Source organism: Lissotriton vulgaris, chromosome 12, assembly GCF_964263255.1.
Source record: "Lissotriton vulgaris chromosome 12, aLisVul1.2, whole genome shotgun sequence".
Taxonomy (NCBI): Eukaryota; Metazoa; Chordata; class Amphibia; order Caudata; family Salamandridae; genus Lissotriton; species Lissotriton vulgaris.
In genome coordinates this window covers 269,139,594-269,162,565 of record NC_141700.1, presented here as the reverse complement: position 1 = coordinate 269,162,565, position 22,972 = coordinate 269,139,594, and the positions used below count along the sequence as shown (strand labels likewise).

The following is a 22,972-nucleotide window of genomic DNA, read 5'->3' as shown; positions in this document are numbered from 1 at the left end:
CGCTGTCTGACTTACTAGACCTCAACTTTAATTTATACTCCTGTTGCGGAGTTTTCTCTAACAGGGGGAGTTTAGAGTCAGTATCTGAAACGGGGCAGTCCTTGGAAACAGTCTCTGGACACAATCCATGAAAACGCTTTATGTGGCTGGAATGAAGCCACCCTTTTCTTCCCTCCACCTTCACCGCGGTCCTCGTGGTCATCAACACCAGTTTCGGTTCCTTCCACCTGGGCTCCAGAGCCCTTGTGCGATCAAAATTGCGGACGTACACCAATTCGCCTGGAACGATTTCATGCGGTTTCACTTGGGTGTTGTCCGGGAAGGCAGCCGCGACCTGTGAACCACAAGAGTGTAGTGCAGACATCAAGGAAGCCAGGTAATCTGTCAGCATATTACTATCGACATCGGTAATTTTACGAGGCATAGGCGTACCCCACATGTTTGGAGGTCGGCCGAAGACTACCTCATAGGGAGATAGTCCGGTTCTGGAATGAGCTACCATACGCATGTAAGAGGGCAACTGGCAAGGCTACTATCCAATCTACACCTTTTTCTGCACAGACCTTCGCTAATCGTGTTTCCAGAGTCTGGTTATGTCTCTCAACGAGACCGGCTGCTTCGGGGTGTCGTACACAGTGAAATTTCCACTGGTAACCTAACAGGAGTGATAACTGTTTCATGAGTTCGGACGAGAATGGCTGACCATTGTCTGAGTATACGACACGGGGCAAACCGTACCGCGGGAAAAATTCACGAACCAGCTGCTTGGCAGTGGTTACAGCAGTGTAATCTGGGACTGGGTAAGCTTCTGTCCATCTGGAAAGAGCACATACAACTATGAGGACATACTTGAATCCTCGGCATCTGTCCATCTGGAAATAATCCATCTGGAGGACTTCAAAAGGATGGTCAGGAGGATGGAATCCCCCTTGTTCCACGGGAATGCCTTTGCCTGGATTGAACTGACAACAGATCATGCAGGTACGGACTTTCTGTTTCGCTGCTGCACATAAATGCTTTTTGAACCAGAGATTCTGGATGCTGTCTAACATGGCTTTTTCTCCTAAGTGTGCTGGACTATGTGCTGTATTAATGATAACTTGAACCATAGAGTCGGGGAGAAACCATGTGGCTTTTCCCTTCGTCATCCATCCCTGATCTGTCTGGATCCCTCCTTGTTCAGTCCATTTCTTGATTTCGTCAGGAGTTGCATGTGTCTATGTCGAGCACATCTAGAATGGGATCCTTAACTGTCATACAATGTGTCTGTGGAGTTACTTCTGTCTTTGTCATGTCAGTCGGTATGTCTGTTTGAGTCTGAGCTGTGAGTTTGGCTGTTCGATCTGCCAGGTCGTTACCCTGGGAAATAGTGTCTGTGACTTTAGTATGTGCTTTGCACTTCATGATAGCTATGGCTGCAGGTAAGTGTATTGCTTCTAACAGAGCTTGAATGAGGGGACCATGCTGTATCTTGGCGCCATGAGAAGTTAAAAAACCTCTTTCTTGCCAGAGGATACCGAAGTCGTGAACGACTCCGAATGCATACTGTGAGTCTGTGTATATGTTTACTTTCAGGTTCTTGGCTCGTATACAGGCTTGGGTCAGAGCAATGAGCTCTGCTGCTTGAGCAGACAGTGTGTCAATACGATGTGTTTCTATGACTTCAGTTTCAGTGGGCACTGCATATGCGGCCACTAACTCTCCTGTACTTGTTCTCATACATGAACCATCCACATAAAGTGTCAGGTCTGGATCGGGTAAGGCAATGTCTGTCAAGTCTTGTCTTGGCTAGGTTACAGTATTAATGACTTCCACGCAGTCGTGTGGTGTAGGGTCAATTGTGCTCGAGGGTAACAATGTGGCAGGGTTTAAAGTGTTGCAACGTCTGATCTCTATGTGTGGCGGAAACAGTGTCAATTCATATCCTGTCAGTCATGCTATGGTCAAGTGCTGAGTCTGGGTTCGGTTCAGGAGAACTTCCACGGAGTGTGGAACTTGTACTGTCAGGGGATGTCCTAACACTATTGAGTCGCTTTGTCTGATAGCTAGAGCTGTCGCTGCAACTGATTTTAAGCACGCAGGCAGAGCCTGGGCTACTGGATCCAATGTACTAGAAAAATAAGCACAAGGCTTGTGTTTTCCTGCTTGATCTTGTGTCAGAACAGATAACGCTGTGCCATCGCGTTCAGTAACAAAAAGTGTAAAAGGTTTGCTGTAACATGGTGTCGCTAAAACAGGTGCTTGACATAAGGCTTTCTTTAGTTCATCAAAAGCTTGTGTATGTTCCTGAGTCCAAGGGAGGACAGTCGAAGTCGCTGCCTCCTGTGTTGTCAACTGTATGAGTGGTTTTGCTAGGAATGCGTACTGGGGAATCCATTGTCTGCAGTAAGAAGTGAGGCCAATGAAGGCCCGTACTTCCTTTTGTGTCTTGGGTTGTGGAAGACGTGCAATTAACTGGATACGGTCAGGTGTCAACTGTCTACCCCTCTTGGACAGCAAGTGTCCAAGGTATACCACTTGCTGGGCACAGAATTGTAGCTTCGAAGGGGACACTTTATGCCCCTTTTCGGCCAAGAAATACAAGACAGTCAGTGATGCGCGTTCGCAGTCACGTTCGGTCCGTGCTGTAATTAACAGATCGTCAACATATTGAGTAGGGCAGTGTCAGTAGGCATGTGAATACTGTCTAGTTGTCGTTTTAAAGCTTGGCTGTAGATACTAGGGCTTTCTGTGAATCCTTGAGGAGCACGTGCAAATTTGAAGCTTCGGCCATTTAAACAGAATCCGAAAAGGTATTGGCTTTCCGGGTGAATCGGGACACTAAAGAAGGCGTTCTTGAGATCGATAACAGTGAAGAACACCGCTTCTGAGTCAATAGCAGTCAATAACGAAGAAATGTCTGGGACCACAGGGGACTTGGTATGATGCATTTATTTAATTCTCGAAGGTCAATCACCAGTCAGTAGACCGGTGGTGCATTCGGTTCAGTTCGTTTAAGAATCGGAATGATAGGGGAATTACATACATTAGAGTCAGTTTCTACAACCACTCCTTGTGCAATGAGCTCGTCAACAATTTTCAGCAAGGCTGCTACAGCCTCAGGTGGTAATTTGTATTGCCGGATTCGAGGCAGTACAACTCCTTGTTTGAGTGTAACACGGTAAGGTGTAATGTGCATACAACCTACATCAGTCGGACCTTGTGCCCATAAATGCTGTGGTACATTCTGAAGTCTTGGATCAAAATCTCTCAACACATAATGACCTTTAAAATCACGTAAAAACAATCTCACTCCTTCCGGAGAACAACATATCACTGCTCCTAGTGCTTTCAATGTTTTAATACCAAGCAGATTTTCTGGACATGATTTCGTAAGCAACAAGTCTGTAGTACGGGATAATGGACCAATTTCTAGGGGAACTGGTTTTGACACTTCATTAACAATAGGCTTTCCTGAAAATCCCAGGGAAACATTCTGTGAGCCTGAGAGGGGTGCCCCTGGAACCTCGTCATGACTGATGGTAGTTCTGCTCGCCCCTGTGTCAATCAAAAATTTTCTGTCTTTCCCTAATACCGGACTATGTACATAGGGACCCGCTTGATCTACATGAACCTCAATAAGGGGCAAGCCAACCTCCCTCTCTAGGCTGTTTCATGAGTACTGCTGATAATCGGGGTAATCTGACTGTGCATACTGGTACATTTGTTGCGTGACATGTTGTGTGGCAGCGATAGGTTGGGGCTGGGGTACAGCTACTGTCTGTTGTGGATTCTGTGGAGGTTGCATGTTCTGCGGAATATTTTGTGGAACATGTTCTTGTCTAGGTGGACGCGGTCTTTCTTTCGTTTTGCCTGTAGCTATATTGTATTTTAGAACAGCACATTCGTTTATATAGTGACCTGGCTGCTTACAGTAATTGCAATTCCCTTTAACGGGAGCTGCAGAGTGACCTGGCGGTACCGTACCCTTCTTCTGACCGTCAGTTGGGACAGACTGAGCAACTAGTACTTTCATTTTCGTGTCTTTAATACGTCTCTGTTCATGATCGTGTTCTTCTCGAATTCGGTTCTGGTGGTACTGTAACATTTGAGAAGGGGTATTAGCTTGCCATGTACTTTCGACTTTCAGTACTCTATTTTTAACTTGTGGTAAGGAATTCTCTACTAGTTTAGTCACAAAAAGATGCGGGTATGATTCACTACTTGTTTTTAGGCCGCTATTAATGAAACATTTCTCGAATCTGGAATAAAAATCACTAGTATCTTCATCTTGTTTCTGTTTGCAGGCTGAGATTGCATCCCAGTCTTCCTTTTTAGTAGCTAGTATCTTGGCAAAACCTGAACTAATAATCCTGGTAATGCTTTGGCTTTGTCCCCGAGACCAGTACCAGGAACTCGTGTATTTTCCTCGTCTTCTAATTCTGCCCAAACTATCTTTTTCTCTCCCACCTCCCATTCTTTTTCTTTAAGTTTTTCGTAAATGCCAGCAGGCAACAATACCTTTAACATTTTAAGGATATCGGGATATGTATACTCTCCCATGAGGAGCATGTCTTTTAATTCACGGTGGAACCCTGCTGGATCTTTATCATGACAGGGTACTCATTTTTTCATTTCCAATAATTCCATTTTCGTCAAGGGTATGTATACGAATACTCGTTCAAGCGAATCATCTGCCCTCCGGACTGGATGAACTTCTCGTAAAGGGTTCTGTCTGTCTATGTAAAATGTTTTCCTTACTGGGGGTGGAACGGGAACAAAATGTGGCGTCAGGAAAGTTCTGTACTTGTGTCGCTGTTCTAGAATGACATTAATTAAATCAGTACCTAGGCCTCTCCATCTACCTAGGAGTAACTCGTCCAGTATATTATATAGGGGACCTGATCAGAATGCTGACTTTCATACAATGTAATGAGATGTTGTATCATATACATACCAGCTAATCGCTGCTCGTCTGGGGAAAGATTAAAAAATGTTTGCGCTACTGAATCATCTTTATATACGTTAGTATTGCCAGCCCATTGTACTGCTGACCGGGCTAGTTCCTGTTCATGCATGGAGCTAAGCTCACTATAACCTATTCGCTGTTTTAGTACTTTATCAGTGGCTTGGAATAAATGCTCAAGAGAACATTGTTCTGGTATGGAAGAAAGAAAACGTTTCTTGCTTTCTAGGCGTATGGGTCTGTCAAAAGGTCTTGTTCTACCTACGTACGCTATTCTCTCTGGGTTATCAGGGTTTTGAATTTGTATATCATCGTCTTCTGAAACTTCATCATCCTCTTTATCGGCATCTCTTTCTGCTCTTTCTCTTATGTCTATAATTACCTTACTAATCTTTCTGTACATGGCTTCTATACAAGCCTGTCTACTATGTTTGCCATCGGCTATGTTGTCACTCCATTTTGTCAGAACTCTCATCTCTTCTTTATTATAACCGGGCTGGTCTCGTTCCCTTATCAAACAATTTATCAAAAACTGTAAGATCATATTTTGAGTCTCCACCTTCCTGTGTACCATGGCCTCTTGAATACTGTCTGGTCTCTCCCCCGTTCTAATAAAATGATATATGTTATCTAAATGTTCTTGCATATCCGGGATAATAGTCAAATAGTTTGTAACCCGTCGTAAACGTATTGAATATAGGATCATCTGGTCTTCGCCAGGTACTGCATCATATCTACAATCAGTAAGATACTGTTTAAGGGCTGCGTAGGTAGTTACTTTTGGTGTGCGTTGTAATGCTGCTTCTCTGAGTGTGGTTCGTTTTACTTGGGGCGGGGTGATGGGGAGACCTCCTGTAGCTCCTCCTGGGGTGTGATCGTCAACTAATACAGGTTGTACTGTCGGTGGTAGTAATGGAGCTAGTACAGTAGGTGCAGGTAATGTAGGTTGGCCCTGGGTTGCTGGCGTAAAGGGATTGCCAGGACCAGTGGCAGCGGGAACAGTAAGGGGAGTCGTGTCATGAACAGGGTTGGGAGGATTATTAATATTAGGTGGTACACGTGCATTAGTATATTCTGGAGCAACGTCATCTAAATAGGAAGAAAGGAAAATGTCCGCTGCGGTCTGTTTGTGACTGAGTTTAATCGGGACCAAAGGTGGCGGCAAATTACTGGGTACTTCCGGGGTCGCCTTGGGTAGGCCCTCGGCGAGAACAGGATACAGACCTGTAATAAGGGCATTTCTTTGTCGGTCTAATTGTTCTGCTCTAACTCGTTCACCTTCTTCTAGTAATTCTTTTTCTTGGGCTTTTTCGGATTCCTCTCTACTTTTCTCTGCTTTTCTAAGTTCTTTCTCTGTTCTTCTATGCGATTCCTTACGCCATAATTCTATGGCATCTTTCTGGGATTGTCTGGCTTTCCTTTTCCATAGTGCTTCTTCTACTCTCATGATGCATTCAGCATCCCATGTCCCTGAGACAGGCCATCTATCCTTCTCTTCTAGATTCTTCGTATACTCAACCCATAAGTCTAAATACAGTATGGCATCTAAGCCATGCTTATGGTACATAAAATGTCCGGGAGTGTCCCTAGGCGGGACGGGAACTGCTTATTCGAGTATCCCTTTCCTGGTTCCTATCTGACGTAATTTCGAAAACAGTGGCATAATTGAACCTTACTTGAACATGAACACAATAAACACAGTAATGAAAAGCAAACAATCACTCATACCACGACATTAACACATTAAAACATTTTCAAACTGGATACTACCTGGTACATAGGAAAACATACATTCTGAAAATCTCGAGAAACAGTACTAGAAAACTGGATTACTAGAATACTGAATCACTAGATGCACCGCTAAAACAGTACAGACATACCGGTCCCATAAAGAGACACGTCATACCGTATCCACCTAAGGGAACACGTCTTGACCGGATCTGTGTACCCAGACCCGTCTTGACCGGGCACAAATTAATGAACCCGTCTAGATGCTCCCCCAGCAACGGTACTCACCAGGAAACAGAACTGAAGGCCTCGAAAACGCGACACTGGACTGGACTGCTACGGCGTCTGGCTGCTACTACTACTTCTACGCATGCGCTTCGGAACAGGTGGGCTTCCAGGTACCTCGGACCTTGCTCTCTCGGCTTGGGCTCTGGTCGGGACTCTCCGCATTCCTCACCGCCTCGTCTTTATGCCGGACCGCAGTCTCCGTCTCCTCCGTGGGCCTGAGGGAGATAGCAGGAAAACCCGCAGGTGCGCACAGGAGTCCGTCACGGCTGTAGAAGGGGTCAGGGGCTGCGCTACATCGCCAGCGCGTGGGGAAGGGGAGGAGTCCCTGTTCGGGCGCCAGATTATGTGGTAAATAAATTTACCGGACTATTTTTCTATACCTTACATGACAATAAAGATAGCTCAAAAATGAGAGGCAGAGTCCGTGGTATCTGAGTCATACGGGCTTTAATTAAGTATCCCGGGGTACTGGACATCGAGTTCCATCACCACTAAGGTTCAGGAAGGGATATTCAACATTTTATTAACATCACACATTATATATAGTAAAACTGTATAATTGAAATGAATACAGTAGGCGTAACAGGTGAAAAGAGAGATAACACATGTGCGTAACAGGAGGCGTGTAAAAGGGCGTACACATAGGCGTGTACTTGACGAGTCAGAGAAACGTCACAAGTGGGTGGATGCTTAGAGAAAGTTTGCAGGATCAGCAGAAACCTTTGATACAGATGCGCGCGCAATTGAGCATGACGTGTAACTGGGGAGAGCTGAGGCTTGACTTTAGCACTAGTAGAGGAAACTGATGTCTGAGATGTCAGAACGACCTGTACCTATAGCATATCTGGTATCTTATGTTTAGAGGATGCGTTGTCTGAAGTAAAAGGTCTCTCGGGCAGAGGCCGTTCAATACCGAATGCTAGTGGGTGCATATGGTTCTTCATGTAATGCGCAGGGGCCATGGGCCTACCATGGTAACGGGTGCAGTAAATTACGTGCAAGGAGACAGGAAAGCTGGGCCCTTTGCTCTGCAGGCTGGAATATGTTTACCTATTTCACTAGACTGGAATGTGTTTTTGCGGAGGCTGAGCAGATAACTTGTAGGCAAAATACCGTCTTGGCAGGCAGGCCAGGCCGAGCCGGGCACCGCTCGCCTGGGCAGGATGTAAGGTAGAGGTCAGGGATGCATACCTAAACTGCAGCTTTCAGAGACAGAAAAGACTCTGAGCCTTAATTTAAGGGCCTGGCTCGGCTGAGCCAGGAAAAACGTGTGCGATATTCAAAAGTGCACCATGTAAAGACGTTGGCACCATAGGCCTAAAAGCCATTTTAACGTGGTTTTCTTAGTGAACTGAATAACTGACATGTTAACATTGGACGCAAATGCATATGCGTCTTCATGGCAGGCACGGGAAAGGAATTACACGACATACATGGAACATGGGTACATGGGTAGGGTGCGAGTGGGGGACACATTGGCTACCTAAAAATTTCTATTTCCTCAGTCTGAGCAGGCCTGGACGTCGTGGTCGAGGCCCAGGCAATGAAGACACCGGCGATATGGGGGGGGGGGGTGGGGGAGGGGGGGGGGCGGCGCTAACAGACCTCAGTCGGTCGCAGTCGGCACAGGGTTTAAACCTGGGCATCCCTACCGGCACCGGAGTAGTTAGACTTCGAAAAGGATAAAAAATGATCGAAAAAGTTTAGTCAAAAATTGACTAAGGGGTACCACTTTTTCCGGATCTGTGCTTGCTGGTGTGGAAAAAAGGACGTGACTCAGCACACGAGGGCGGCGTCTAAGTACTCCGGTGACGTCATCATGGAGCCAATGACTCAGACGACGGAGGCGGAGCCGCAGACAACGCCTACCGACGTGCAGGGGTATGGCTACGCAAAAGTTTCCGGATCCAGTCTGACGCCTGGGGATATTCTAAGGTAAGGAATTCTATGGTAAGGAATCTAATACTAACCTGTTTCTTTCAGATGGTGGGATTCGAGACGCGCAGTTTGTAACCTGCTCACGGTGTTTTCCAGCAGTATTGGGACTTGCAGCTGTAACTTGAACAATTAACAGCCAGTCTGAGGAAACAGTATTACAGTGACTACAGGCATCAGCCGTTACTGAACGAGCAGCTCCAGCGCCCTTTGGATTTTTTCACTATGGCGAGGCCACGTTGGGGGAGACACAGAAGATAGTAAAAGGGGAGCAATTGGTTTTGAACCGATGGAGTGTGGTTGTGTTCTTTCAGAATGCGAAGACGTTGTGAAGCAGTACATCGTCACGATAAAGAATCATGGGCTGAATTATAGAACCTACAAGGTCAGTATAAAGAGAAGAGTCTGTGAATCATTGTTTTATGTTAGGTCACTGAGCTCAGACTGGTTAACATCTGTATGGTTTCCATTATAGATCCGGTTACATTGAGCAAGCCAAGTAAGTGAATGGTCTACATCACAGGGTTACACAGTTATGTACAAGAGGTGCAAAGCATGTTGAGGGAGGCTGTCAGTTTGTTTTTTTGCACTTTCTGGAGATCATCATTTTGCTTTTTAGCACTTTTTGTAGATTGGTCTATGAGCAAAATTGAGTCAAATGGTGATGGCATTTCATAATCCATTTTCTGTTTACTTTTTCTTTACTGTCACTTTCTTACCTCGAGTCTTCTTTTGGGTTCACAACATTTAGACATAAATATGCACAACTAAGGAGATTTTAAGAGCATCACAGTTTTATAGATGCATTGAGTGGTAATAACATTGAGATTGTTAAATAATGAGAGGACTCCTTGTGCATTAGGTGTGTGTGACAACAGCACATGTTCTTGTTAATTTCAGATCTATGCCCCCTAAGGGCCCGAGCCCGAAATGCATTGGGCATCAAAGAAACATGGATATGTTCATTATAACATGTGAAAGAAACAATGTCTGTTTTTGTAATAGAGTATTAATAATGTTACCATTGATGTAATATTGTTCTACGAATTTTGTTTTGGTGATAAAGTGTTTAATGCAATGGTTGATTTTAAAGAATAAATGTGTTTATTGTGAAGAAAAAATAGAGTTCAAGGATGCAGTACAGTTGCAAAGAGTTACAGTGCCCAGTGGTCAAGTTGAAAGACTTTAATTCAGGTGGGTGTAGGTGGGGGCCACGGTGCAAGTGGTCTCTTTATACACTGATGATGCAATGGTTTAAGTGCACCAACCGGCAATCTCCACCGCTCTATTGCTTAATATCCTATGAGAGATTTAGGAGTTCACTGCTCTCCAGGTCAATGACACTAACTCAGTTTTCCCTTGGGGCAGTTAAAAGACCAACTGGTGGAGTGCCTACCACACACAGGTCTATTGTGGCAGGTAGGATCTTGTCAAATATCTTGGGATTTAGGTCACTCATTGGGAAAACTGAATGTTTGGACTTCAGTTTTGGCCAGGTTATCGCAGGTCTACGTCCCTCAATCACTTTTTGGAATATACAAAAACGCCTTGATTAGGAAAGCTGCCGTAAAGAATGGTCAACCTACCTCTGTGTTTGCATGTTATTTATAAAAGGGGCCATGTATGAGATTTCCCATCAGGTGTTAGAAGAGATTGACTGCCGGTGTTGAAACTCCTGTGGGAAGGGAAGCAGTACAAAATTAGCCTTCAGACCCTGAAAAGAACATGGGAGAGAGGTGGGATGGAGGTTCCGGATTTAGAACTTTATTAGTTAGCAGCCCACGATTCACAGGTTAGATACAGACCCTAATTGGTAGAGGCCCATATGCGGAGGTCCCCAAGGGATGAGAGTCTAGAACAGGGGTCTTCAAACTGTGGGGCGCGACCCCCAGGGGGGCCGTGGAGCAATGCAAAGGGGGTCGCGCTCCCAGTCACACTTCTGCTCAGGCCCAAGGGCTTCAGCCCCCCTCTTCCTCTGTCTCAGACCGGGCTGCTGCAGTGTAACTGGAGCTGCTGGGGCCTCAGCTGGGCAGCGTCTGGAGTCTTATCTCCAGCACGACCATCAGAGTTTTTCACAGGTCTTTAAAGGCATTTACATATTTACATGCCTTTGTAAACTGGTTACAGAGGCTCAGTGTTTTTTTCCTGATTCCAGTACCCCCTGGGTCCCACTCTGCCTATTCCTTACATTTGTATTTTACATTTACTGATGTAGTGTGAAAATGCATTTCATGAAAAGGAATATAAAGTAGGGTTTCCAAAAGTAAAATGCCTATGTGTGTTGTTTAAAAAGCCTGCAGAGACCTCCTCTTGACACTAAATAGATTTATAAATTAAAAAAAAGTATGTATTCATTCATGATGTGACTTTTCTGCGATTGTTCTTTTTAATTATCAGTCATGGATCATTGAGGCAGTCCTAGAAAACAATTAAAAGTGCTTTCTATTTATATTTGCTGTTTGAAGTATGCACATATAAGTGCTTAAAATACAGCTTTAGGGGACTGCTTATTTCTGTACCAACTGGGCCATCAAAATAATCTACTGGCAACCGTATCCATAAGACTGGAAGTTTGTTGCAGGATCAGCACATTTATTTCCTCCACCCTGACATAATAGTAATAGTTTAACTTCGATCTTAAACCCTACGCCGCCGTCAATAACATGCTGGGTTACTTCAAGTGTCTGGGAATGGATCCTGCATTCAGACAACTCACTCCTTCACGCCCTTCACTTTTATGCTCACCCTGTCCTCATAGAGATCACAATGCACTCACACTGATCACCATGCACTCACACCGATCACCTGCTCACCCTGCACTCACAATGATTACTCTGCACTCACAACGCACTTGCGCTGTTCACCCTATACCTCACCCTGCAGTCACACAAGCACACTACTTATCCTGCACTCATGTGACACTTCACTCACCTGTCCCCCTCACTGCTGAATATACAACTGACTCAAACAATCCCAGCAGTAATCATAAATTCATTCATCCCATTCTGAACTTGCATCCGCACCCAAATTTGTACGACCACCTCACTCACCTTCTGCAGTCACTCCTCTCACCCTACTCTCAAACTGTTGCATCACTCACCGTGCACTCACATGGGCACTCCTGCCAACCACACAGCGCAGAGGGTTAATGTGCCTGCTACAAAGAATATGTACCATGCAGATCACAGAAATGTGTGAGTAAACTATGAGTAACGCTATAAAAAATGAAATGTCAGAAAGGTGTTATAGAGAGATGAGATGCATTGTTGGTGAGTGGTAGTGAGGGAATTCATGGAGAAGGAGGAAACTGGGGTGGGGCACCAAAAAAGACTTGCACCGGGTGCAACCAGTGTTAGGGCCAGCCCTGGCTGGGATTGTTAGGACCCCTCCCCCAGACGTTCTGGTCCAGTGGCTCCCCTGCTTCGGCAGATTATTATTATTTACATTTGTACTGTGCTACTGTTACCAAAAGAAGCCCTGGGGCTAATAACCATCTGCTGCCTGAAGGCAAATTAAAAACACACAGAAGGAGATGGATAACCAGCCAAATGGGGTAACCTACAGGAGCATAGAGAAAGGTTTTTATATCTTCCTAAAGGATAATCGATTCTTGGTGGAGTGAAACAAAGGAGGGTGCAAGTCTCATAACTGCGCGGCCTGCACCAAAACAGCAAGATAGACAACTCATGCCTTCTTAAATTGGGGAACAATAAGCAGAGTGGCACAGGCCGAGAGGAGCATGCAGGTCCGACTCGAATGCTTGGTGAGGAGAGATGAGAGGATTAGAGAGGACAGCAAGGGATTGAGAGAATTTGGATTGAAGAGGTCAGGAATGAGGAGAAATGTAAATTGCATTAGAGTAGTGTGGACACGCTAGGAATGAGTGTGAACCAAAGGTGAGGGCTTCTGTTCGAACAAAGGAGAGAAACAACGACATCACTCCCTCGCAAGACCTATGCGACTCACTCGCCTTATTCTTCCGCCGCAAGATCGCCGAAATACACAACTACTTCGGCGCACCAACCACGCACCCAACCACCGCCCCCCATCACCACCCTCTGCGCCTGGACCCCGGTCAGCACAGAGGACACCACCCGCACAATGAGCACCATCCACTCCGGATTCCCAACCGACCCCTGCCCCCACCACGTCTTCAACAAGGCCAACTCATTCATTGCACCCCAACTCCGGGACATCAACGCTTCCTTCAACACCGCCACCTTCCCGGAGAGCTGGAAGCACGCCGAGCTCAGCGCCCTCCTGAAGAAACCAACAGCGGACCCCACCGACCTCAAGAACTTCCGCCCCATCTCGTTCCTCCCTTTTCCTGCCAAAGTCATAGAGAAGACAGTCAACAGACAGCTTGCCGCCTTCCTCGAGACGAACGGATCCCTCGACCACTTGGAGTCCGGTTTCCGAGCCAACCACAGCACGAGACCGCCCTCATCGCTGACGACATCAGATCCCTGCTAGACAACGGGGAGACAGCGGCCCTCATCCTCCTGGACCTCTCCGCAGCGTTCGATACTGTGCCACCGCACCCTAGTGCAGCGCCTCAGCAACATCGGAATCCAAGAGAAGGCACTGGAGTGGGTCATCCCGTTCTTCGCCGGAAGAGCCCAGAGAGTCCCCCCCCCCCCCCCCCCCGTTCAGATCAGAGGCCACTGAAGTCATCTGCAGCGTACCACAGGGATCATCGCTCAGCCCCACCCTCTTCAACGTCTACATGAGCCCCCTCGCAGCCATCGCACACCAACACAACCTCAACATCATCTCCTACGCCGACACCCAGCTGATCCTCTCCCTCATCAACGACCCTGCCACAACCAGCCTACATGAAGGGATGAAAGACGTCGCCAAGTGGATGAAGGATAGCTGCCTGAAACTGAACTCAGACAAGACTGAAGTCCTCATCCTGGGGTCATCGCCCTCCGCCTGGGACTCCTCCTGGTGGCCCTCTGCCCTGGGCACCACTCCCAAGCTAACGCACCACGCACGTAACCTGGGCTTCATCCTGGACTCCTCCCTCTCGATGACCAGACAAGTCAACGCGTCTCATCATCGTGCTTCAACACCCTGCGCATGCTCCGAAAGATCTTCCGATGGAGCCCCACCGAAACCAGGAAGACTGTCACCGAGGCACTCGTCACCAGCCGACTGGACTACAGAAACACCCTCTACGCCGGAACCACAGCCAAACTTCAGAAAAGACTCAAACGCATCCAGAACGCCTCCGCACGACTCGTCCTGGACATCCCTCGACACAGCCACATCTCCGCCCACCTGAGACCTGCACTGGCTCCCCGTCAGCAAGAGGATCACGTTCAGACTCCTCACCCACGCACACAAGGCCCTCCACGACCTGGGCCCCAAGTACCTCAACAACCGCCTGACCTTCTACACGCCAACCCGCCAGCTACGATCGACCAGCCTCGCCCTCGCCACAGTTCCACTCATCCGCAGAGCCACGGCCGGAGGAAGATCCTTCTCCTACCTGGCAGCCAAGACATGGAACTCCCTCCCCATCCACCTTCGGCTAACCCAGTACCATCTCTCCTTCAGCAAGCAACTCAAGACCTGGCTTTTCGAGCAGTAACGGACCCCTCTCCCCCAGCGCCTTGAGACCTGTCCGGGTAAGTAGAGTGCTATATAAATGTCATGATTGATTGATGTGAAAGATGAATGGGGGGGCCGGAGAGGTGTAAGATACAAATAGACAATAAGTTGAATGGAGAGACGAGGTGAATGAGAAGTGCTGAAGGGAACGGGTGGTGACGGGGCCAGAGAGGCCATGAGATAAATGCGAGAGACTGTTAGAGAGGAGGGCAGTAAAAAGACAGAGAATGGCAAGAGGTGATTAAAGGCGAAGTGAGAGGTTGAATGGGGAGAGTTCCGAAGTTGTAAAAAGGGGTGAAAGAAAATGGCCTGCAAAGTGAGAGAGGGATCCAGCGTTTGGGATTGGAGAGAGGGATGTAAGGGAGGGAGTGAGAGCAAAAGTACATGGGTAAACTGCTTAACTCTGCAGAAAACCGCCAGGGTTTTAAGGGACACCTGATTCTCCCTGCCAGGGCCAGGTGAGCTTCTAATGTGGCAGCATGTATTCCTGCGGAGTGGAGGGCCCTTCACAAAAGGTGTACTAGAAATCTTTCCGATGTTAATTTCTGTATTTTGGTTATAAAACAGGTACTGATGGGGTGAAATCTTTCCTCAGTGTTACTGTGTGTAAAAAATTAATTTCAAAATAATGAAGCAATGCTATCCCAAAATACGCTGCTTTACGTAACATCATTTACATTTTCTTCACACACAATTAAATCAAGCCTGTTGCGTAATTTGGTCCTCAACTGCCTCATAATTCCAGTAGCCCTGCCTACAGGTTTAGAAATTAGTGTCAGGAGGCGTCCTTACACCTCAAAATGTTGACAGGGGGGTCTCAGCATCCAAAAGTTTGAAGACCTCTGGTCTAGAACAATATGTTGGCTTTTAGTGCCGATTCCAATTCTAATAAACTCCACAGATGGAAATAATTCTGAATTCGAGACAAGTCCCATGAGCAAAAGGTGAAACTCCTTTGTAGACAATGGGACCAACACCAATCTTGGGGGCTCCCCCAGGATATGGTTTCTCCAAGGGTTAACTGCTGGTTCACACTGTCCTGCTGGCTCATGAGTGATCGGTTGATGGCTAAGTTGAAATGCTAACGAAAATATTTTTTTCCACAAAGTGCTTCAGACACACAACATGCATGTGTGACTGTTCGTGCTCCTGAGGCACTATGGAACTAGGGTGGGCGCACAGATTCTTGCATGGACCCTTCTGTGAGTTGGATGCTACCTTGTGATTGACATGGGGTTAATCCCTGATTTTCATGGAGATGCAGCACCATGCAAATGATGGAAGCCTTTACAACAGTGCCCTAATACAGAAACGTACAATGTCAAAGAAGCGGTTTGGAAGTACAATTTATCTGCCCAGATTATTCACCACATGGCATGCAGGACACCTCCTACCTCTACAAATCACTACTTCTACAGTGGAAACTCAAACATTAGGATCTGAAATTCAGAAAATCCTTAAAGAACCACTGCTTAAATCTGGCATTCAAATGGTTATGCACTCCTCAGGACAGACCCATTTAGTTTGACCCCTATTCCTTCTTGGCCAGTCACTGAAGACCTGCCTTACCTTCCTCACGCAGGCTCTCAAGACCTTCATTCTTCTTAAAGTATTGATCATGAAGTTGGTAACCTACTGGAGACCATATATCCAGGCATTGCCCATTCTAGCCAGGATGACCAGTGAACAACCAGATTCTTGCTTCTCTACCATATTGCAAGCTTCCACTCATTATCGTATGTATCCTATAAAATAGCATACCTTGGCCTTCACACTGTTATAGTATTGCTTTACAGAAGTTCCAAGTAAAACGTACAGCATTTAAGACTTCCTTGTTCTTTATCTAGGGATTAGCACAAGTGAGTTTTGTACTCTGATCCAACAGACCATTTAAATAAAAGACAAAAAGGTGCCTCCTAAAGGAAGGTCTCATTTCATAAATCATTAAAAAAAACAAGAACATCTCATACACTGAAATCCATCCAAGGGACATCAGACAGGCGGAGTCTGTTTACAAATATAAAATAAATTCCAAAGATGGGGCTCCAGTGCCAATGATTATCAAATAGACGGACTTGAAAAACAAGTGAAATTGTCATAGAAGTCGCAAGGAATCCTAAAAAATATACATACAATCATAGAGCATGTAATAATGAACATTTTATTGTCCTAGACTACTAAGTTCTATTCCAAAAGCTACATTCGTAAAGGTTCCATCATAGCTGTAATACAGCCCACTTGGGCTGACCTTCTCTATATTACAAATTCAATACAATTACACCACATAGCAAAAACTAGAAGGGGTTGAGACTTGAGGTGAACACTTAAGAAATCAAACTACAAAACTGACAGTTGTGTTTCAAGCCAATTTTTTCTATTTTGAAAGGGTTTTTTGTTTATTTAATTAAAAATGTTACCTACAAAAATGTTTAATCTTTTGATGCATATTCAAGATACATGAAGCTTAGGGTTTAAAATTAACATCTACATAATTTCTCTTCACACTGACCACATCAGATAAACAGTTCAAAGATCCCTTTTATTTAACTGGAACAATTGGAGTGAATAAAGCTGGTAACAGTAACCACCATAAGCAACAGGAGGGTCACTACTAATTTTGCACCCATGGGCATAGTGTGCTATACAAATATGATTTAAGTATTATGGCAGGAGACATTAGAGGCTCCAAATCGACACAGATACATGATTAAAATTACTTTGGTCTGCTGGCTAACAGATCTGTTTAATTACAGGCCTGTCTATTGATAAAAGACTGATGGGGGTTCCTATTATTAGAGAAGGGTCCCATGTGAGGCAGATCCACTTAGATGAATTGGGGATATACACAGGAATAAAACTCTGCAAAGGTAAACAAAGTTCCATAACCAAATGGCATGGAAGCAAACAGTGCTGGAAGGAAGTACAATGTTAAGGCACCCCCAGCTATAAGTCATGAAAGCTTGAAAGAAAATACTTATAATAACGTGCAGAAACTGTAAATAATCTACTTATTTAACTGGTAACTGTCAATACCAGAAAATCAAAACTAGTCTGCTTAGCACCACTGTATTTAGATTATAAGCAATTTTCCAGACCGTTAGTGACAAAGGCAAATTCTTTACAATTGTTATGCTGAAACTACACAACCAATAATGCAATAAAACAGTGATTTCAATGATCCAACTGCAAAGCAATCACAAGGTACGGCTAAAAAGGCAGCACGCATTCAGTCACCCAAATCACCACATTAGAATCTCTGCTTGGATCTACTTCAAACGCTCAGGAGGTGAACATTTTAAAACAGAAAGTACTTAAAACACAGAAGACCACTTCATTAGAAAGTAAATAAAAGTGACAGTGCTTTAAAAATAGTGACATCTTTCTGCAACAGTCCTATTTTTAGAAGAATGCCACAGGGCAGCAAGCTGGAACATTACCATGTCGCTAGCCTAGTTTTTGTACATGAAATTATGTTGTGTATGAGAACTTCATGTAACAATCCCAGTCCACCATTCAAATTACACCAATGACATGGAAGTAATGCAGAGGGAAGGAACAGGAGGCAGCTCAAGCCTATAATATTTTGAAACTGCCCTCAATGGATCACAATTTTAACATCTTACAACATAAGGTGTGCAGATTAGAGTGAACCAAGCGTCCAAATGAAACTTGGCAGAGGTTTACAATCCAGGTCATTTGTTTAACCTAAGAGATATTAAACAATTTACACTCCTGCATTTACAAGTGATACCCAAGAGAAGGAAAATAAGATCCCAAGAACACAAATATTTGTGGATTTGTAGAAGTTTGTTTAGTTGAATCCTCCTGCAACGTATTCTCAATTTCCCAGTGCGGTGGAATTGAACAGTGCACACGAGCAAGAATAACCCTCCTTGAGTTTTAAAAAAAATGTTTAAAGACGTAGTAAACCCCCACTTTGTTTTTTCTTTGCCATTCCCAGAACAGATTTCCTTGGAAAATGTTTTCCTAAAAGGTGCATTTCCCTAAGCCCTGCACTCAAGTCCCTCTATGATCACTTGACCCTAGATACAAATTCTTACATTACACCCCACAAGCAATGCTGCAATGTCGCACAGGAACGGGCACAATCAATGTAATCCTATGAGGAAACATTAAAGCTTTTTTCTCATATACACACTCATCAGATTGTTAAAACAAATTAGCATAGGTTTTAAATAGACTTATACTGCCTCAATATCCAATTACTATATTGGAAATAGTAACTAGTGTGATCCAACACACAGTCCTTTATTACTGGAAATACTGAATAACTCCTAACTACAGGTCAAAAAAACAAAAACATGTTGACTATGGCAGCATACAACATTCTCACCAATTGCATTTCAATAAACTATTATCCAAGGCATTTCACACTAGATTTGCAGCTTATGCATCAAATAATGAAGTGATAATCAATCCCCATATTCAACCAAAATGTTGATCACTAAACCAGATTATCAGTAAAACAGGTTTGTTTGAAAGGTACATTTTCCATTATTCATTTGGCCAGAAATTACCAAAAGTACATTCGAGAACAAGAGGACGGTCAGCTTGCAAAGCAGTAGCTGAGGAAAATTTGTAGAATCCAGCTATTATTTACCTGCTAAAACATGGTTGCTTTAAGAGAAAACAAAAATGTATTTCGGATCGGGTTTCACAAATCCAGAAGTAAATTATACAAAGTATTAAAAATATACATATATCAAGAAATACCTACTGAATGGAGAACCTGCACTGGCATAACCTCCTTAAAATCAGCAACTCTGCTAATTTATTGTGAATTTCCATTTTAAAATATTCATTGCAATGTACAAGTGTTAATTCCAATTTGGCCCAACTTCTGCCTCCAAAACTTTTAACACGGGAAGCCAATCAAGTAAATTATGATTTACCAGGACTGTAAGAAGTTGTAAAATAGAAATAAAAAACAGCAGGCATTCTTATAGAATAAATATGAAGCAGGCTGCAAGCCTTCGGGAAAAACCAATAAAGACTTTGCAAGGAATGGAGCTATAATATTAAAGGAGACCAAAACCCAGGATAACTAGTGCAAGCGTGCCCCCCTGATACTTTTGAGTTGCAAATGGATTGTCCCAAATGAGGAGATCTCTTCCGAATTGTAGACATGTGGACAGCCAACATTAGTTTTCTTCTTTTCTTTAGCACCCTGAAAAGCCAGCATTAGGACAGGTGCGGCGAACCCGCTCATCCAGAAAGGTTATTGGCTACTGGCTGGAAAGAAAACGGGGGAAAAAAATATTGTAAGAATACAATGCTATAGGAAAAACACAAAAAACGAGTTGTAAATGCCTTGTTTCACTCCTGCTGCTTTTACAACCTGCACATCCATATTATATCCATATATAGACATATACACACTAATATATATATATTGTGCCTGCAGGATTGTAGAATTATATATATATATATATATATACACACACACACACACACACACACACCTATATACATATACACACACTAAATTATTAAGTCAGCCTGTGAACCTAAATTCAACCATCTAGTGCCTTCAGGTAAGTTACTAAGCCATTTTGTGACTAACCATTTGGTTCCAGCTAGCATTTGAATTTATACCATAACAAAAAAGTGTTTGTTTGAAATAAACCAAGCTTTATTTTATTTCTTTTTAGATAATCATAAAAGCGCACACATCAGTATCACAAAGCAGAATGTTAAGATGCACAACATAAATACAATGCATACAGATAGATTAAATTGCATTCTTGGTTACATGTTTACATTAAAATGTTTTTCTACATATGAATACGCCTTTTAAAAACAGTAATATACGACAAGTAAAAAATGTGTTTTCTAAAACTTGAAGAGTTATTGCCTAAGACTAACAATTTTAAAATAGGTAGGACCCATCTCCTCCTTTGCACGAAATACAATTTGCACTATAAAACCACTTTTACGGTTGACTGTTTAGATACATCGTCACAAGGGCATTTTCTCATAGGTTGTGACCAGTCATTAATTTCTGGAAAACTTGTTAATCTATGCAAGATTCCCAATCTGAATCTAGTCAACAAAAATCTATGCTATCCACCGTGAAAAATTTTCAAGTAAGGCTGCATACTATAAGTCGTTAAAATAGACTGGTTTGCCATTACTGTGGGGCTTCGAGATTTGTTGCTAATCTAAGCTCATCCAATAATGTCAGGCATTTTTCCTTTAGGACTTGATACACTAGTCCTTGTATTAGGTCCATTAAAAAATTCAGGGTGGGCAAGATCTTGCATACATTTTTCAACATACTTTATCCATGGAAAGGTGGATACCTGATCAAGTTTTAAACAATCATTTAAATGTCCTGATTAAGAGTAGTCTTTGGTGATGTCCAGATCCTATGCCACAACAAGATAGGCTCTATTTTTATAAGATCTTATACATATGGAACACCCATTTCAGAGTGGAATACATATGATGAAGTACTGGTTGGGACTGCTAATAATCTTAAAAAAGCTTTCTCGACTACTTATATTCAGTGTGAATCAGCATAACCCCAGACACCTGAGCCATATATGGCTGTGGAAACAGACTTGGCCTGATGTGAAGTAATGAATATGCTACTTACCAGTATGCATCTGTTCTTGGCATGTAGGGCTGCTAACATTCATATCTTAGCATTAGATCGCCGCCTAGTGTTGGGTCCGGATGATCGCACATTGTTGTCCTGGAAGAGTCTTCGAAGTATCCTGAGATAGGTGGCTCCTCCCCTGGACTACAGTGCGCATGGGCATCGGCTCCATCCCCAGATTGTTTTTCGCCATTGTGGCAGAAGATGGAGTGAAAAGTGTAAGTGATGTCCATGCTAATGATTGAATACAATAGTATATCTGCAGCTGCGACAGGCACCGGGGAGGAGGGTGGGCGATATGAATGTTAGCAGCCCTACATGCCAAGAACAGATGCATACTGGTAAGTAGCATATTCAGTTTGAGGCATGTGGGCTGCTAAATTCATATCTTAGCATAGAATATATAGCAGTCCCTCCATCAGCGGCGGTTGCCCGTGCCAGCTGCAGAAACCTGAAAAAGTGTTTTGAGAACAGCCTGTCCTACAGCAGCTTGCTGCTTGGAATGCACGTCAACACAGTAGTGTTTTGTAAAGGTATGTGGTGTAACCCACGTGGCTGCTCTGCAAATGTCCTCTAAAGGAATGTTCCCTAGGAAAGCCATGGATGCCCCCAATTTGCGTGTGGAGTGCGCCCTTGGGGGTATTGTTAAAGTGCGCTTGGCCTTGTGATAACAAATTTGGATGCACTTAACAATCCATCTGGCTATTCCTGCTTTGGAAATCGGGTTGCCTTTGTGTTGTGGTGAGAAGGCAACAAAAAGCTGTTTTGTTTTCCTACAGTGTTGTGTCCTGTCTATGTAGTACATCAACGCCCTCCGTACGTCTAACGTATGGAGCATTCTTTCCGCCACCGTTTGTGGGTTTTGGAAGAATGCCGGCAAGTCTATAGTTTGGTTGAGATGAAACTGTGACACCACCTTTGGAAGGAATTTGGGGTTAGTACGTAGCACTACCCTATTTGGATGAATTTGAATGAATGGCTCTTGTATTGTGAGCGCTTGTAGCTCACTAACACGCCTCAGTGACGTAATAGCAATCAGGAAAGCTACTTTCCACGTTAGGAATTGTAGTTCACACGAGTGCAGTGGCTCAAATGGTGGTCCCATCAGTCTGGTGAGGACCACATTGAGGTTCCACACCGGAGCTGGCGGTGTTCTTGGGGGAATGACTCGTTTCAGACCTTCAAGGAAAGCTTTAATGGCAGGCACTCTGAAGAGAGAGAGATGCTGCCTATTCTGAAGGTAAGCTGCGATGGCGGATAGATGTATCCGAATAGAAGTGAACGCTAGCTTGCACTTGTAAAGATGCAACAGATAGCAAATGTTAGGGATAGATGCATCTAGCGGGTTGATGTCATTGGTCGTGCAGTAAATGACAAAACGCTTCCATTTTGCCGCATAGCATGCTATGGTTGTTGGCTTCCTTGCCTCCTTGATGATGTCCATGCATTCAGGAGGTAGGTTGAGGTATCCAAACTCTAAGACTTCAGGAGCCAGATCGCCAGGTTGAGCTGTTGCGGATCTGGATGCTGAATTTCTCCATGGTTCTGCGTCAAAAGCCTGGGCGTGAGGCGCAGTCTTTGATGCGGTACCACTGAGAGTTCGAGGAACGTGGTGTACCAGGCCTGGCGCGCCCACGTTGGAGCAACTAGGATGAGTGTCATCGAGTGCTGCCTTAGTTTTTTCGCCACCAGTGGTATCAGAGGTGTCGGCGGAAAAGCGTACGCAAATTTGCCTGACCAGTTCATCCATATCGCATTGCCCTGCGATTGCGGGTGTGGGAACCTGGCGGCGAAGCTTTGGCATTTTGCGTTCTCCCTTGTGGCGAACAGGTCTATCT

At 44.4% G+C, this 22,972-nt stretch overlaps 1 protein-coding gene across 1 annotated transcript in view; it reads right to left on the bottom strand.

Annotated features, from left to right (window-relative positions):
• Window positions 1-16,652: 16,652 nt before the first annotated feature.
• Window positions 16,653-22,972, bottom strand: part of HDGF (heparin binding growth factor) — a 110,908-nt gene continuing 104,588 nt past the window's right edge. The window contains exon 6 of the mRNA XM_086945022.1: window positions 16,653-19,765. Coding sequence (XP_086801148.1) covers window positions 19,759-19,765 — 7 coding nt within the window. The 3' untranslated portion in view covers window positions 16,653-19,758. The remainder of the gene's footprint in view (window positions 19,766-22,972) is intronic.